Source organism: Aptenodytes patagonicus, chromosome 2, assembly GCF_965638725.1.
Source record: "Aptenodytes patagonicus chromosome 2, bAptPat1.pri.cur, whole genome shotgun sequence".
NCBI lineage: Eukaryota > Metazoa > Chordata > Aves > Sphenisciformes > Spheniscidae > Aptenodytes > Aptenodytes patagonicus.
Window position 1 is genome coordinate 160,609,679 of NC_134950.1, and position 15,051 is coordinate 160,624,729.

Genomic DNA, 15,051 nt, shown 5'->3' on the forward strand with positions numbered 1-15,051 from the left:
TGGCTAACTTTGGGCCAGAGGGCTGCAAGGCCGATGTCCTTGCAGCTGTGAGTCCAGCGTCCCTCTCCAACAGGCACGGCTCAGATCCGCACTCCGACTTCAGCGAGGCTAGATTGGGGTCTCTCTGCCTAAAACTGGGTCAGTTACAGGTTCAGAAACCAGTGTTAAAAGGCATTATAGTATTATCTAGCTATGACTAAAAATACTTGCATCAAGAATTTTCAATAATGCTTCATTCTGGAAAGCTACCTTAATTAATACCAGTATAATTGCTTTTAACTTAGATATGGGTTCACAGCACTCACAATGCCAGTGGGTATTTTACCATCTATGGAGATGAATCTTTGCAATCAGATCATTTTAATTCAAGACTCAGCTTTGGTGACACACAGACTATATGGGCTCGAACTGGCTATTTGGGGTTCCTGAGAAGAACAGAACTCACAGATGCAAACGGAGGTAAGAGCTTTCTCGTCATCTAGGTCTATGCACATAATTTGGATTATTTTGAGGCTGATACCATGTCTCTTGGCCTGCGCTACCCAACGTGTTCAGTCTGTGAAACCTGTAGAACTGCAAAAAAGCCTTAGTTAAAATAATCAGAAAATAAAATAGAGGGCAAGATTTCCCTACTGAAACAGTTGCTTTTCCTTTGCTGTACCTCAGGTGCTATAAATCCCCTCCACCGGTGACTTTTTGGCACTGTTAATGTGCCAGGTGCTTCAGCTTGAAAAATATGAAATGCAGCTTAAAATGCCGCCATTTGTTCTCGCAGTCATATCCACGGGAATGCATTCGTGCAGATAGAAAAAGCCTTGTTGTGAGTCTGAGCCCTGTCCCTCCTGTAACAATCACCTTCTTTGATAATTCCTTTATTACAGACTTATTTACAGAAGCTGTCCATTTCTCAAATTTCCCTGTCTTTAAACCTGCGGGGACGGTTACTGAAATGTAATACAAGCAGTAGCCTGCAGGAGAAGCTACGGGGTGTTTGGGTTTCTTTGGGAACGTACAGGATTTCATTATTTGTTTTTATGACAATCCTTATCTCATGTACACATGTAAGCAAACCAGCACTGCCAGGCACACAAAGTCTCTGCTTGGGAAAACATTACTTTCCTGTGATTTTTGCAGAGCACAGTGCCACGAATGGCGGCTGGCTGAGGTGGCAGTCGAGGCTGTTGTCAAAGTATGGTTTCTAGCAATGCTGCGAGCACCTCCAGGAGCGATCCCAGGGCCCCGGTGTCACTGCGATTAGAATAGCAGCTATTCAGCCAGAGAGTGAATTAATCAAATCTGAAAGCATTTTAGTAATCACTGTGGATTACGACTGCTGCCCATGTCCTTATGTTAGCAACTTCCTGAAGAGATTTACTTTCAGTTGCGCAGGCTTTTTTCATTTCATAATGATAGCCCAGCCTTGAGCAAATTCAGGATTCTCTGAGGGTATTGCAGCTTAAGCATCCAAATGGCTTAACTCTTCTCCTGGCAAAGAGTTGCTAAGTCTCCGTTCTCCTCCCACTTTATCTCCCAGTGCAGAAAGTTCTCTGCCCTTTTTTACTGGTAGAGGTTATATTGCTATTACATTACCACCATGCAGCTATCTAAATTAATGTAAAAAGAGCCAGTTATCTGCTTTTAAGTCTATTAGAGAATATTATTTCCTTTATGGATAACATGCAGTTGTTTATTATCAGCCTAATATCTTTTTTAAAGTGTCATTTCAGCCTCATTTACTTCTTTAGTCAGTAAAAATTTGTACTGTAAGAGCATTACGCTTCAGAGTTTGCCATTTGTCTGAATGAGCAATTTGCTATCTGGCACATAGCACGTATTTCTAGTTTATTGATAAACACCTTTGTAATACACCTTAAGCATCGGTACTGGCCGTCTCAATGCTACTGGAAGAGCATCATCCATACTGTTAGGGTCAAATCCATCCTTTCTCTTTCAAAAGAAAGAGAGAGAAACAAGGAGCTTATTGTCTATTTAGGGGGCCTTAAAAAAGAATGAGTCTGTTCTGCATCCACCTGGGAGAAAAACAGGAATTTATGCCACCGTCTTTGGATAAAGACTTCCACCTTTCTCTTCTTCAAATGGGAATAGTGTTTCCGCTTTCCTTTCTTCAGCTTCCTGCTCTGCATTGCACTTCAGTTCAGAAATCACTTTGGGGTTTCAGACGTTCGAGGATGGCTTATAAATATTATACTTATTTTACTTATTTATTAATGTGAACATTTTTGTAATTTAATGTACTGGAGAATAGAATCATTAATATTTTTTTTCCTTACAACCAGAACGCCACGATGCACTTTATGTTGTGGGTGCATTAGATGAAGCCATGGAGTTACGAGGGATGAGATACCATCCGATCGATATTGAAACCTCTGTAATTAGAGCACACAAGAGCATCACAGAATGGTAAGGATTATATAACACCAGGGCCCTTATATAAAGCTGAAATATCTATAATGTCTGGGGTTTTTTCTTGGATATTGCAATTGATCCAGGAAATGGCCTGTCAGGATGGTCACAGGATTTATAACCCAGCTGTAAATATGTCCTTAGGACGAAACTTTTCACAAACAGATTTAATCAGGAAGGACTGTTTTCTGCTAAGATCATTCAATATGCTTCTTTTTTTCTGTGGTTTTAAGTACAAGTGAAGGATTAAGCTTTTAATTTGAGAGAGCCAAGCAGCTCTCAAGTAGGTCAATATCTGTTTCTTGGAGTTTGAGATTTATATTCTAACCAGGAAAAGCAAACTGGTATGAGTTCGGGCTTTAGGAGTGTTGTTATTAGAAGGAGTAAGCAAGCAAACATTTCAAATAAATGAACACACTAATAAACTTTATTAGTGAACACACTGTTACTTTTGAATTGGTTATTAGTAAATCAAGCGGTGATCAAATCAAGGTCACAATCGAAATTGAAGCAGTAAATCAATGAGTTAATAATGATGTTGTCTTAATCAATGTATCACATCATCACATGCACACAGCAGGTAATCATTTCCCGAGGCCGACATGAGAACAAATTGCTTTTCATTATTCTTGCATCAGAAGACCGAGTCAGGTAGTTGTTTTGTTTTGATCTAACCTCAGCTCAGCTCTTCTTTCAACCAAAAAGAACCTGTCACAACAGCCAGAGCAATTCAGCAAGTGTAAGACGTGACTCTTCATTTTTCTTTTCAATCCTGGCTGCAACGGTGTGGCCCGGAGCAGTAAACTTAATAATGAAGCACGGCAACCGGACTGGTTTCTTTAGTCAAAACACCTTGTTTTTTTCTTAAATATCTGTTAAAATTAAGGCAGTTGATTGCTTGGCTGACTGTAACTGAGGTTTTGCCTTATTGCCTCCTCCCTAGAGCATCATCACTGCTGGTATGGTGGTCTTGTGCCAGCTAGCCGTTACACAAGGTGGCGGATTCTGTGTCCTCATACAGACCAGTGTGAACACTTTAAGGATGCTGTGAAATTCTCCTTGAAAATGTGTCAGATCAGTATCAGCAGTGGATGGAAAGGTTTTGGATCAAGCTATTTAGGGACAGCTCTATTATAAGATGGCCACAGATTCGTAAATCGATTATGTTCAGCAGTACCTGTTTGTCAGAGATTTGCAAGTCCTCAAAGTGTGAGCTCATGGGCAGTGAATGAAGTAGCCATATCACACTGCAGAAATGGTCATCATTGGCTTCAGTGGCCAAAAATGCTTATATTATGTTCCTTTTTTCAAGACCACTGAGAGCACTTTGAGGATCTTTTTCCTTCCATTATCATGGAAATCCTGAGTGGGATAGTGGCAACTAAAAAAGGGTTGGAGTAAGCTGGAAGGACCGAAGAAAAAGGCCACTGAATTTCTGCAAGAAGGTAGAAGTACATGCAAATAATTCTTGGTGCCTTAACTCTTCCCAGTAGTTGGGTGATAATATACAAGGCACATGAGCGAGATTTCAGACAACACACTGTACTATTACTACCCTTTGCCCAAAGGCCAAAATTGAAAGCCTTCAGGGTTGGTTTTTCCTTGAAAAAGAGAGGTAGCTGATGAGTTAGATGTTCCTCTGAAGTGGTCCCTTCAGAAAATGGACATGCAGTAGTTCAGAGCAACAATATCTGGTTTGCTCACGGTTCCCAACCTCTTCCTAAGCAGTGTTCTGCCTAATAGCTCCCTCAAGCCACCATCATGGAGTTTTCATAGTCTTAGTCCTGACTGTCCTTGACTTTTCTCACTTCTCTTTCAGCTTCTAGAGATCCTCCTCTTGTCTTTGGGAAACACCCCTTGACAAAATAATAGCCAGTAAAATCTTTCTTCTTATATATATTTTGTATATACCTCTGGCATGAGCCTCTGTTCTTGCTGGAGGCCACTGTTGTTTTGGTTACAGTGACCCATTAAAGATTTAAGTGCCTCAGTGCTTACTGCAAACAAAAGGTGCTGGGTATGTCCAGTCGATAGACTGTAAAAATAGCCTCAGCTTCCAAGAAACACATGCTCATTTGGTAACATTTAACACTATTGAGGAAAGTGGTGACTTGTTGACTGACATGTCATCCTGCTGTGCAACTTTTGTCATTGAGGATCAGATCTAAAAGGTCATTTAAAATTATTCTGGTCTCTTAAGGAATTTTAGCACAAAATCAACAACGTCTGACTCTGGACCTCCTGTGTCTCAATACATAACAAGCAAAAGAGTGGCACTCTTATACATTGTGATGTATAACTACACCAGCCATTTTTGAAAGTGTTTTTTAATACTGCAGAATATCTTGAGAAATAGTGTGTGTGTGTGTGTGTGTTTTAGTTAAAGCACATTGTTGACTCATTTAAACTTGAAACTCTTGAAAGAGGAATTTGCTAAGAAGTGGTTTTCTCTTTCTGCATAATGACAAATAGGTAAAGCTACATGATATTTGGAGAAGAAAACCATTACGGGCCTCTTTCTCTGGAGGTGTTTCAACAACTTCCTTGCTTTTTCTGAAGCATTTGGTGGGATGGAAGCAGCAGGAGGGGCCATTCCCAGCTCAGTGCATTGGCTGTGTTGCATCTCTTGGGTGTGACATCATAATTTCTTGAGAAAGTGCAGCCTTCCTGGGTCCCTAGTTTTTTGGAAGTTCTTTTTTCTCCCTCAGGGCTAGAAAATGAATCTATTCATAAGTGATACATGTTGGCCAATGTATCTTCATCTCAACTAGTGGGAACACAAAGGGCAATATTTCCTTGTACTTACAGCAGTCACCAGTGAGTTAGAATCATGACATATGAAATGAGTTTTAAATTAAATTGAAACCCTCTTAGGAGTATTGACGACTCTAGGAATTAATAGAAGCTTCATGAAAGCTTTGGGAATCAGTCTTCTGAACTCAGACAAACTAACTTCTCCTAAGCCATGTTTTAGGGACCTGCTCCTGAATCTTGCCGTTAATTGCTTTTCCAAGTAACAAGCTAACAGTAGGTTTAGGGCATGGTCTCAAGTGCTAACTTACCTTTTAATAAAACCTCCCCAGGCTTTTTTGCTAAAATATATATTATACTAATTTAGATGTTTGTACAGCAATCCTTAAAAATTCTAGGACCTCTCTGGAGATGGTCATCTGTGCAGACTGATACTTCACTTTGTTAATATTCAGCATTCATCAAAACTTCCTAGATTGTCTGTGAAAACATAACAAATTAAAATTCATTTCATAGCAGTACTAAGTCAAAAGGAGCCGGCACAGCCTTGCTTTGGCTGCCTATTAGGTTTCCAGATCAATAAGCACATAAGAATTCAATCAAATAGTACTTTGGCAGGATCTGAAAATGAATTTTTTTTAGTAGTAAGTACTTTTCTCCTAAAAATCCATTCTGTTAAGCATCAACATAGAGCACATTTTCATAGCTAACTTCTGGGCAAAATAAGATACGTTTCCAAAGTACAGGGATTTTCAGAATTGTCTTAGTAGACTAAAACAGGACAATTCTGTCTTAATCAAGCGTTGACTTTAGGGTAAGTAGCTCTTTTTGAAGTTGGCTTACATACATAATATATTCTTTCAAATGCTTATGCTCAAGAAAGTTCTGGGAAATTATCCCCTGATTTTATAAGGTAAAGGAGGGTAAAGTACAGGGCTTGATGTATTAATTACATGTGTAGAATATTATTAATTATGCTATGGAGTAAGTTAGAGGAAGAAATAACCATCGTCTGTGTCTTAAACACCTGCAAGGAAGAATGAGATTGCTCTTTGTGGATCCTAAGTCCTGCTAACCTCCTGTGAGACTTCAGAGGCTTTGGAGACATTTGAGATGTGGGGAGGAGGATGGAGGGAAGCATACACCGACTTTCATACCCTCTCAGCCTCCATGTCTGGAAGGATAAATGCATTATCCTTAGTCAGAAAAGATGTCCAGTAGCAGAAACCAAAATTTACCTGCCTCAGTTCAAGGGCTTAACCAAAATTTTGGGGTCTTACAAAGTTCTTTTAGTAAAGAGGAGATACTGGTGATAATCGTGTTCCCTTGACCATCTCACCTGTTAATAAGGAATGTAAAAACTCCTGTCCCCTTAAACCCAACAGAAATAAAACACAACCAAAATAAAACAGATGGAGACACTGCTTATTTCTGTATAAACCAATTGGTCCAGAAGAATCGCAGCCCTTTTGTGATGAGCTCTGACCTGCCTGGACAGCAGCCAGCCCAATCCAGAAGGCATGTAACCATGTTAGCCTAGCACCGTGCAAGTGAGGAAGCCCCCTCCCCAGCCACCTGGGGACCTCTGTGCAGCCTGCGGTATGCCATGTAAACGTTCCCAGGGCTCCGCACCCCTTTGCTAGGCCAAGTTTATCCCAAAGATCTTTCAGCTCGGGCTATGTTCCTGCTATTACTTTTGGTGCCTCCTCTTTTAACCCCCTTTGCTCTTCCGGGCTGCTCCTCAGAAAACCCCAGAGAAGACACCTCCACCCACACGTCGCTCATGCGTGCCTTCATGAACACAGCAGTGCTGTGACAGTTCTCTGGCTTCAGAGGGAACCGCACCTTGTCTTACTACCTCCTTACATGATGAGCAAGGACTAAACTTGAGTTTCTGTAAAGTTTAGCCCAATACTTAGTATTGCAGCAATATTAAAGTGAGAGCTAGTGGGGCTGTTCTGCCCCTGCCTGCAGACATGTTCTCTCTTGCTACTTATGCTTTGTGGTGAGCGTACAGAAGGAGCCCTAGGAGTTGAAACAAAAGGTAACCAAGGTGGAATGAAAAGAGTAAAAAATGAAATGGGTAAAAAAACCCCACCACTAATAATGTTTTTTCTTTTGTTCCAGTGCGGTGTTTACCTGGACGAATTTATTGGTCGTTGTAGTTGAGCTGGATGGATCGGAACAAGAAGCTTTGGACCTGGTTCCTTTGGTCACCAATGTGGTCCTGGAGGAACACTATCTGATTGTAGGGGTGGTGGTGGTTGTGGACATTGGTGTAATTCCTATCAACTCCCGTGGAGAGAAACAACGTATGCACCTACGAGATGGATTTTTGGCAGACCAGCTAGATCCCATCTATGTGGCCTACAACATGTAGTCTTGTACCTTAAAGCTTCCATGGACTTTACTATAGATGTATAAAATTTTTTGGTGTCCACTAAAAAAGTGTGCAGATAAGATGCTGACACTCATCAGAATGGAACTGTGTTTCTATTACGACTTTTCAAAGCAGTCACGATTGGCAGGAAATAAAATGTGAAATGTTTTCTTTTACCACTAAATTTTAGAAAAGAAGGACTATGGGGTAAGACCCTTCAGTGTGTTGGAAAAGCCCATTTTAAACTTTTTTTTTTTTTTGCTTATTGGACAATACTGCTTTTTGAGTAAATGTGGCTTTGTATTTTACATTAAGTAAGCTGAAGTAGATTTTTTTTTTTTATTCTGCCCTCCAAATGGATTCTTTTAAAACAATTTGCATACTAATACAAATAATTGTTTTCTTCATTTGTTTTAATATGTCATAAAAAGCTGATGAATACAGATCCGTTACTAACTTAAGCCATTTTAGATCCCACATCTTAGGAAACTATGTAGTGGTACGAGGAGAATACCCAAAGTAGCACCTTTCAATTAGAAATCTTGCAGCTTTCTGTCGGAGATGCTGAAAGCCCAAAGGCCAAAGAGCCTTTGCTGTTAGCGTTAGAATGGAAGAAATTTATAAATAAGGTGTATTTCGGCAATGAACTTGCAAATATCTTTGTACTAAACTAAAAAGATAAAATAAGTTAACTACTTCTTCTGTAATTATGTACAAAACGTTTAATTTATTTTGATCTCTTTAGAAGTATAAAAGAGAAAAAACATTCAAGAATATTAAACTCTTGAAATGTTTGCTAATATAAAAACAAAGTGTTGTATTATCTTGAGTGGATAGTATCACATCAAATATATATATATGAAATATAAATTCACTAATGACAAAAGATTTTAAAGTTTAAAATGCAGTACTTGTCACTTGCATGGTGTCTCCCACTGTAGATAATCAAATGTTACTCACAAATTTTTGGAAAAAAAAGCAATCCTGGATTGCTAAGTATCCCTGTCGAAAAGAATCCTCTAGATACCAGCAAGTGGAATTATTGCTGCCTTTAAGGCAGTGAATGAATTTAAGACTAAAAATGCACTACAATAATTTTCTTTTCTTTGCCATGGAGGCAACAATAAGTATTCGTGCTGGCATGTGCATACACTTGTTAGACTTAGAAAAGGCAGGTTGAGGAATAGCACTGTTGTCTAGCTGCAGAATTTTGTTGCACAATTTTTTTCATTGTTTTAGTTGGTGTTTTTATTGCTATAAGGAAAAGTTTTGGGGTTATTTGCACAGTTATCAATTTGCCTCTCAGCTAGGACACGTAGCTCGGTGGCCAATGCATCCAGTTTACATTTACAGGAAACGATTGTTTCGATGGTCTTTAATTTATTCCTTAACAGAGAGGAGCGTACAGTCACGACAACCGATATGGCACGAATCGTGCATCTGCTAACTAGTCCCTAAACGCATTAAAACATCAGAGGAACCGATCTGCCTGTTTAAAGAACGGAGGAGTCCTGCGGTCTCTGATCTGAGACCATCACGGGAGAAGAGTAGGAAAACATGCATCACAGCTGCCTTCATTTTACTACCTTTGGATAAAAGAGAGGTTTGATTCCCCAGTTCTGTTGTCTTCCCTGCACCCCGTGCCCCTTTTTTTAAAACCTTCCCTTTCCTTCATGTGGTTGTAACTGAATTGACCTGTTTGTGATCGAGAGTGGGATTTACCAGCTGCAGTCCAAGAATGCTTTTCTTATTGTCCCAAATGACGTTCATGTGCTGGCTCTCATTACCGGATATGCATGACTAAGATTGTTGCAGGGCAAATGTAATCATGTTTATATCACGTATAAGGGAGTCTCAATGCTGGGTGTTTAGAATCTTTTTAAAAGGTAGGGACGTTTTAGTCTGCATGTACAGTACAGAGCATCTTGCCATGTCAGACGCGTTTTCTTTCAGACCATCCTTTCCGCCTCCACTGTCCTGTGAATAGCCCTATTCATGCTCTGCAGACCAATCCTATATTTTGTCAAATTCATTTTCTGCTCCCTAAAAAGAATAAAATCTGTTCTTAATGGCAAGTTGTTGTAAGGTTTCAGACAAGATGTTGATCGATTACAAACATAATTGCAGTGTGTGAACTAACTTGTGAAGTCCTGCTATCGCTGATCTCAGTACTGCAAAACAAATCTCGCTGTCGTTCAAAGCATCACTTTAACCTTCACGAAGTCAACTTTGCATTTGTAGAGAATAAAAGAACTGCAACGCAGTTGTGAAACGCAGTTAATAACAGCTCTCTTCTGCAACCTGTCATCCGTGGTTGTTAAATCCTGAGTTAAGAGAAACGATAAACTGAGTTTCTGGTTTTGTTGTGCAAGCAAAAGGAAGGAAACATTTAAGCACCATCAGACTGAGCAATAAAGAAGGATTGTTCTGTATTAGAAATTGTACTGTAGATAAACCATTCATGAGAATGTATAAAATGTTTGTCTTGTGACCTTGTGCTTTTGGAGTCAGACAAAACCATGTAATCAACTTGATGCACATGCACAAAAAAAGAGGGTACACAATGAACATTTAAACACAAAACTAATCAAACAGGAGCAGATTCCTCATGGTGCTTGTTTATTATATATATTTAATCCTGCTTGACACTTTACCCAAGGGAAGACTGTCCCTTTTATCAGTTGAATGTTAGCAGCGTTATTTCATAGAGTGTGGTGACTGGTTAGAGAAATTCATGTAACTCAGCCAATCACAGTTTCAAACAAAAATTTTTATGTGCAAAGGACAGCAACCTTCTTGTATGTTAAACCACCAGTACGCTTTGTACATCTGTGATAACGCCTGTTTTATATTCAAATGAACAAATAAAAGCTTTTATTTTTGTTGCTCTGAAAATATCGGTTTCTTAATTAGTCATCTAAAATGGAGCTTCCGAGAGCTGCGGACGCTCAGTGGAGGAACATGGAGAGCTATACTGTAATTTTATTTTGTTTACCTCTCTTGTTGCATAATTTATTAGTACAAATCATTATACTTTTAACAATGTTTAAATACTGGTGTGGGCATTTATTGCTGAAAGACTTTCATATGGCAACAAATGTTTTTTGTGAAATGTTTTTTTAATTCTTTTTAATATATTCAAATATACTGTTCACATTTTTGCTGAAAGTGTAAAGATTATTGTAAGCTTGGTAACATTTTGTGAGAAGCAATAACAAGCATTAGTACTGTAAAACTCCTCAAATTTGTCACTTATCACTTTTGTTGCAAGGTCTTGCTACCGGCATATTGCTAATCAGTCGCTTCAGTTGTTGATCCAGGTGTTACATCTCTGCTGGAGCTTTCTGCCAGTGGAAGTATATGGGTAACCGCTTGGTCACACATGTGGGGCTAGAACCTCCGTATCAATTCAGAAGCCTTGGATGACCAGATAAAACCCCTAGGAAATGTGATCTGCCTATTTCCATTGGCCTTTTCCGAAAGTACCTTGATTGCAGAGCCGGCTCCCAGCCGCCGAGTAGCAGCGTCCCCAGAGAAGAGGTTTGGCCCTCGCTCTGATTTTCCAAATGGGATTTCAAAGGGTGAAATTCTGTGTCCTCTTTTCTTTGGTAGCCCATCTGAGAAGTTCAAGGTATAAAATCCCGTCTCCAATGGCTCAGATTTCAGGTTGCTCATCAGAAGAGGTGGGTGCAGGTTAGAGGAACCACAATTTTCCAGAGCAGAGAGTGCAACCCAGAAACTGTGGGAGGGAGACGGCGAGTTAGGGGTGGCAGAAGGAAGAGGATGCCAGAACAGCAAGTAGTTCCTGATTCAATTTTACAAATCATTTTATAAAAGAAGGTTTTTGATGTTTTGTGCTAATGATGATGAGGATTTTTAAAAGGTCAAAATCTTTCAAGTACGCATTTTAAAAATCATTTTGGCGAATGGTGGCTATAGCACTGAAAAGCTGGGGGGGAAATCTCAAGAAAAAAAAACCTTCAGTAGGGTTAGAAGAACAATTTCATGCACACTAAGAACAGTATAATTTATGCATTATCAGGTTGATGCTAACAAGGTAAGAACTGGAAAAAGCTTAATAAAAGACCTTGCAGCTTTTTTTGTGTGTTTTTCAACACAAAAATTTCCTTTATGCAGCATTATCGTATAAGGTGAGGAGGGAAGGACATGCACAGAGAACAACAACAAATTCTCACCAGTCACCTTGTGAACGAAATCGCAGGAGAGCCGGGTCTGGGGGAACTACCAACTTTCTCCCACACAGCTTTTTGCAGTCAGCCTGAGCGGTCGCAGACCCCTCTCTGCAACCTTGGGGATACAAATCCCTGCTGTGGCGTCTGCGCGGGGCGTGCCTGTGGTTTTGGGGGCCTGGGCTGGGCGCTGGTGTGGGCCACAGCTGCCTGGGCAGCGCGGGGAGAGGTAAAGCCCAGAAAGATCATCCCGGTGGGGGTGGTTTAGGAAGAGCATTTGGTGTAGAAGGGAGGTAAGGCCAGAAAAGAGAAGACTGTGCATATGGGGGTAAGGGTCAAGCAATTGAGACTATAAGCCAGTGGTATCAGGCACCTAATTTAGGGGCCTACATTTTCATTTCCTCACCTAGGTGAGCCCATTTCAAATCGGGGAGGTCCAGGTGCTGGGACACACAGCCCTGCTGCTCTTCGCCCCACATTCAGTCTGGAGGCTTGGATGAACTACCTACCACCTGCTGAACTCGGCCAAGGGGCTTTGGGATAACACCCAAGAGAGGAAATGTATGGAGGCAGGAGGACAGACGTGGCGCAAGAGAGGAAGAGAGGTTATCCCAATCTCCAAGGTTCAGGAAAATAAAAAGAAAACAGGTCTGTGTCAGGGAAAGGCAGGACTGAAGCAGGGAAGTGCTGAGAGAAGACTAGGGTAAGAAAAGCAGCTGCGTGCAAGAAGAAAATAATGTTTCCATGAGGCAAGGTTTGGAGGGGAGTATGGCATGGCCAGTATTCACAGAGCAGAGGAAGATGAGAATTTGAGCCAACTGCCCACAGGAAATTAGTGGCCGAGGAGATACAAAGGAGTTAAACTTTCCATTGCAGACACACGTGATCATTAACATTTCTAGGATGCCTCTCACAAACATTTGGTTTCGGATACTTTCCTGAAATCCACGAGAGGATTTTTTGTGCGTGCCCCCTTCTCTGCCCACCGCACATAGCTCCGCGCCGGGGTGAGGATACACACATGCGCATTTGCAGGGTCTGGCAGCCGTGCGCGTGGCCGTGCTGCAGCCGCAGCGGCTCAGCCCAGGTTAGCTGCCTGCACAGGGGCCGTGATGGAGACGCACAGCCCCAAGACGCCTGTGTGTTGCAGGGGCAGGCGCTGGGCATCCGCAGTCATGGAAACCCGCAGCCCACCCCACCAGTCCAGGGTGTAGGGCCAGCAAAAACTGAATGGGGAATGTTTAAGTTCTTCCCTTCGCTCCTCTAACAGCTCTCTGGTTAGTAAAGAGAAAGAGAAAAGCAAATGAAGTGTGGTCTCAGCTGTAATTATTTTTTCGTTCAGAGGACGGAAGTATTTTTTCATCTCGGGGCAAAGCCTTTTAACAGAAGAAGAGGCTTTTAACTGCTGGTTTAAGCCATAATAAAATGACTCAATGAGATCACTCAATTTTGAAAATTTTCTAAAAAACTCAGATTTTCTTAAATTAAAACTTCCGTTAAAATGCTCCCACTTCCAGTGGATCACATAACAGGGCTGTAGCCTCACTGCAAAAACAGTGCGACTGCATTTTTGCTGTGCATGCATGCAGACACGTGCACTCTCATTGCACTTTACTTACAACTAACAGCACCATTTATTTCTCCAGCACAATAAAGCCAGCGCATCTGCAGGAGAGAGACAAAGTCGGGATGCAATGTGTCAGTCCGAGACACGACAAAGTGTAAGTGTCAGAGAAAGTGACCAGAAATGCAGGTTACGATTGGTCTCGTTGGCAGTTTGACTTAATTTTAGGTAAAATATGTTTGTTCTATTTATCCAGTTTTGATTTGGAAATGCTGAGCCACAGGAAGGATAATAATTAGAGGACATGTTGAGAGCACTTGCTCAGTGCTGACCTGCACTTCAAGTCATACTCTTTAAAAAAAAAAAAAAAAAAAAAAAAAAATCCCTGAGCCCACATGTGACTTTGGTTTTGAATATGGGTTGACTGTATCTCAAAGGGAGAGCATTTTCAGTAGGGTCCTTAAGGAGCGGCAGAAGTTACACGGCTTCCTCGCCGTGCCCATATGGTTCCCATTAGGAAGTACACAAGCATCTCGGAGGGCTCTTCTGAAGTTTGGCACGATCAGTCCCGCTCGGCTGACGCGGAGCTGATACCCTGCACCCCAGTTCATGGAGGAAGGCCAGGCTGGGGGAGCACCCCGATCCCGGTGTGCCCCATGGGGGACGAGTGAGGCGAGGAGCCCTGCTCTGCGGCACCAATGGAGTCGCACATGACCTTTGAGGTCAGAGGGATGGGATCGTGTGATGAACCTGAGTTTAGTAAATGGTAAGAAATTTGACTGACATTCCCTTCCAGGGCAGTGTTTGCTCCACAAAAAGCCTTTGGAGAACTTCCCCTGCCCTTTGTGGGTGCCTTTGCACAGGAACATTCCTGCTCTGAACACAGGCTCAAGCCAACCAAACCATGGATTAAAAGTTGGCTAAGAAAAATAAAAAAGTAAAGGATAAAAGAAAGTCAAAGCAAAAAAAATCCCTCCCCTGCCCCCAGTCCCATGGTTACTCCTTTGGATCCAGTTCTGCACTTTCATCCAGTCAGCCCTAGTGAAGTCATGTTAATAGAGATTATGGAGTTGGCCCATCTAAAAGATGCTCAGGAATGTCCTGATGGGTGTCTCTAACTCCACAGCTGAGCTACGCGTCCTGCGCAAGCAGAGTCCCCAGTGACTGCCATCGTGTCATAAAGTGGCTTTGTTAAAAAAGTCTGTGGTGCCGACATGCAAAAGGACAGATTTCACCCGCATACCAAATTGCCACCCCATCTTCCTACTGCAGCTTCTGGATGGGCAAATGAAAATGGCCCTCCTCTTCCTCCTCCTCTTCCTCCTCTGCCTCCTTCTTTTGGTCCTCTGCCTCCTGCTCCTCCTCCTCCAAATGTTGCTGACACATTGCTTTGAATTTCAGCCATAGCAGCTGCTGTTTAGCAAAGCTCCTCCAAGCTCCAGGAGTTCTCAAGGCTTGGGTACTCAGTCAACAAGCTGGAGGACCTCAAACCACCATAAAAATGTCACCACAATTTCTGTTCTGAGGTGCTGAGTACTAACGTACAGAAATGAGTTTCTAAATCAAAATTCAGCCTTTTTTTTTTTTTTTAAAACAAGGGCTGTTGCGGGACAGGGGACTCTGGACACCGCTTTGCTGTACCAAATGGTGATTGCAGTAGGTGGGAGAGATGGAAACACTCCCTCTGCCCAGAGATCTCCTGACCAGAGATCAAGATTAGGTGAAGAATTGGCAAATTCTGA

At 41.6% G+C, this 15,051-nt stretch overlaps 1 protein-coding gene across 6 annotated transcripts in view; it reads left to right on the plus strand.

The window, feature by feature from the left end:
* Positions 1 to 10,450, plus strand: part of DIP2C (disco interacting protein 2 homolog C) — a 333,508-nt gene extending 323,058 nt beyond the window's left edge. For all 6 annotated transcript variants that reach the window (XM_076331894.1, XM_076331896.1, XM_076331898.1 and 3 more), the window contains 3 exons: positions 285 to 459; positions 2,298 to 2,421; positions 7,303 to 10,450. In XM_076331894.1, coding sequence (XP_076188009.1) covers positions 285 to 459; positions 2,298 to 2,421; positions 7,303 to 7,555 — 552 coding nt within the window. In that variant the 3' untranslated portion in view covers positions 7,556 to 10,450. The remainder of the gene's footprint in view (positions 1 to 284; positions 460 to 2,297; positions 2,422 to 7,302) is intronic.
* The last annotated feature ends 4,601 nt before the right edge of the window (positions 10,451 to 15,051 follow it).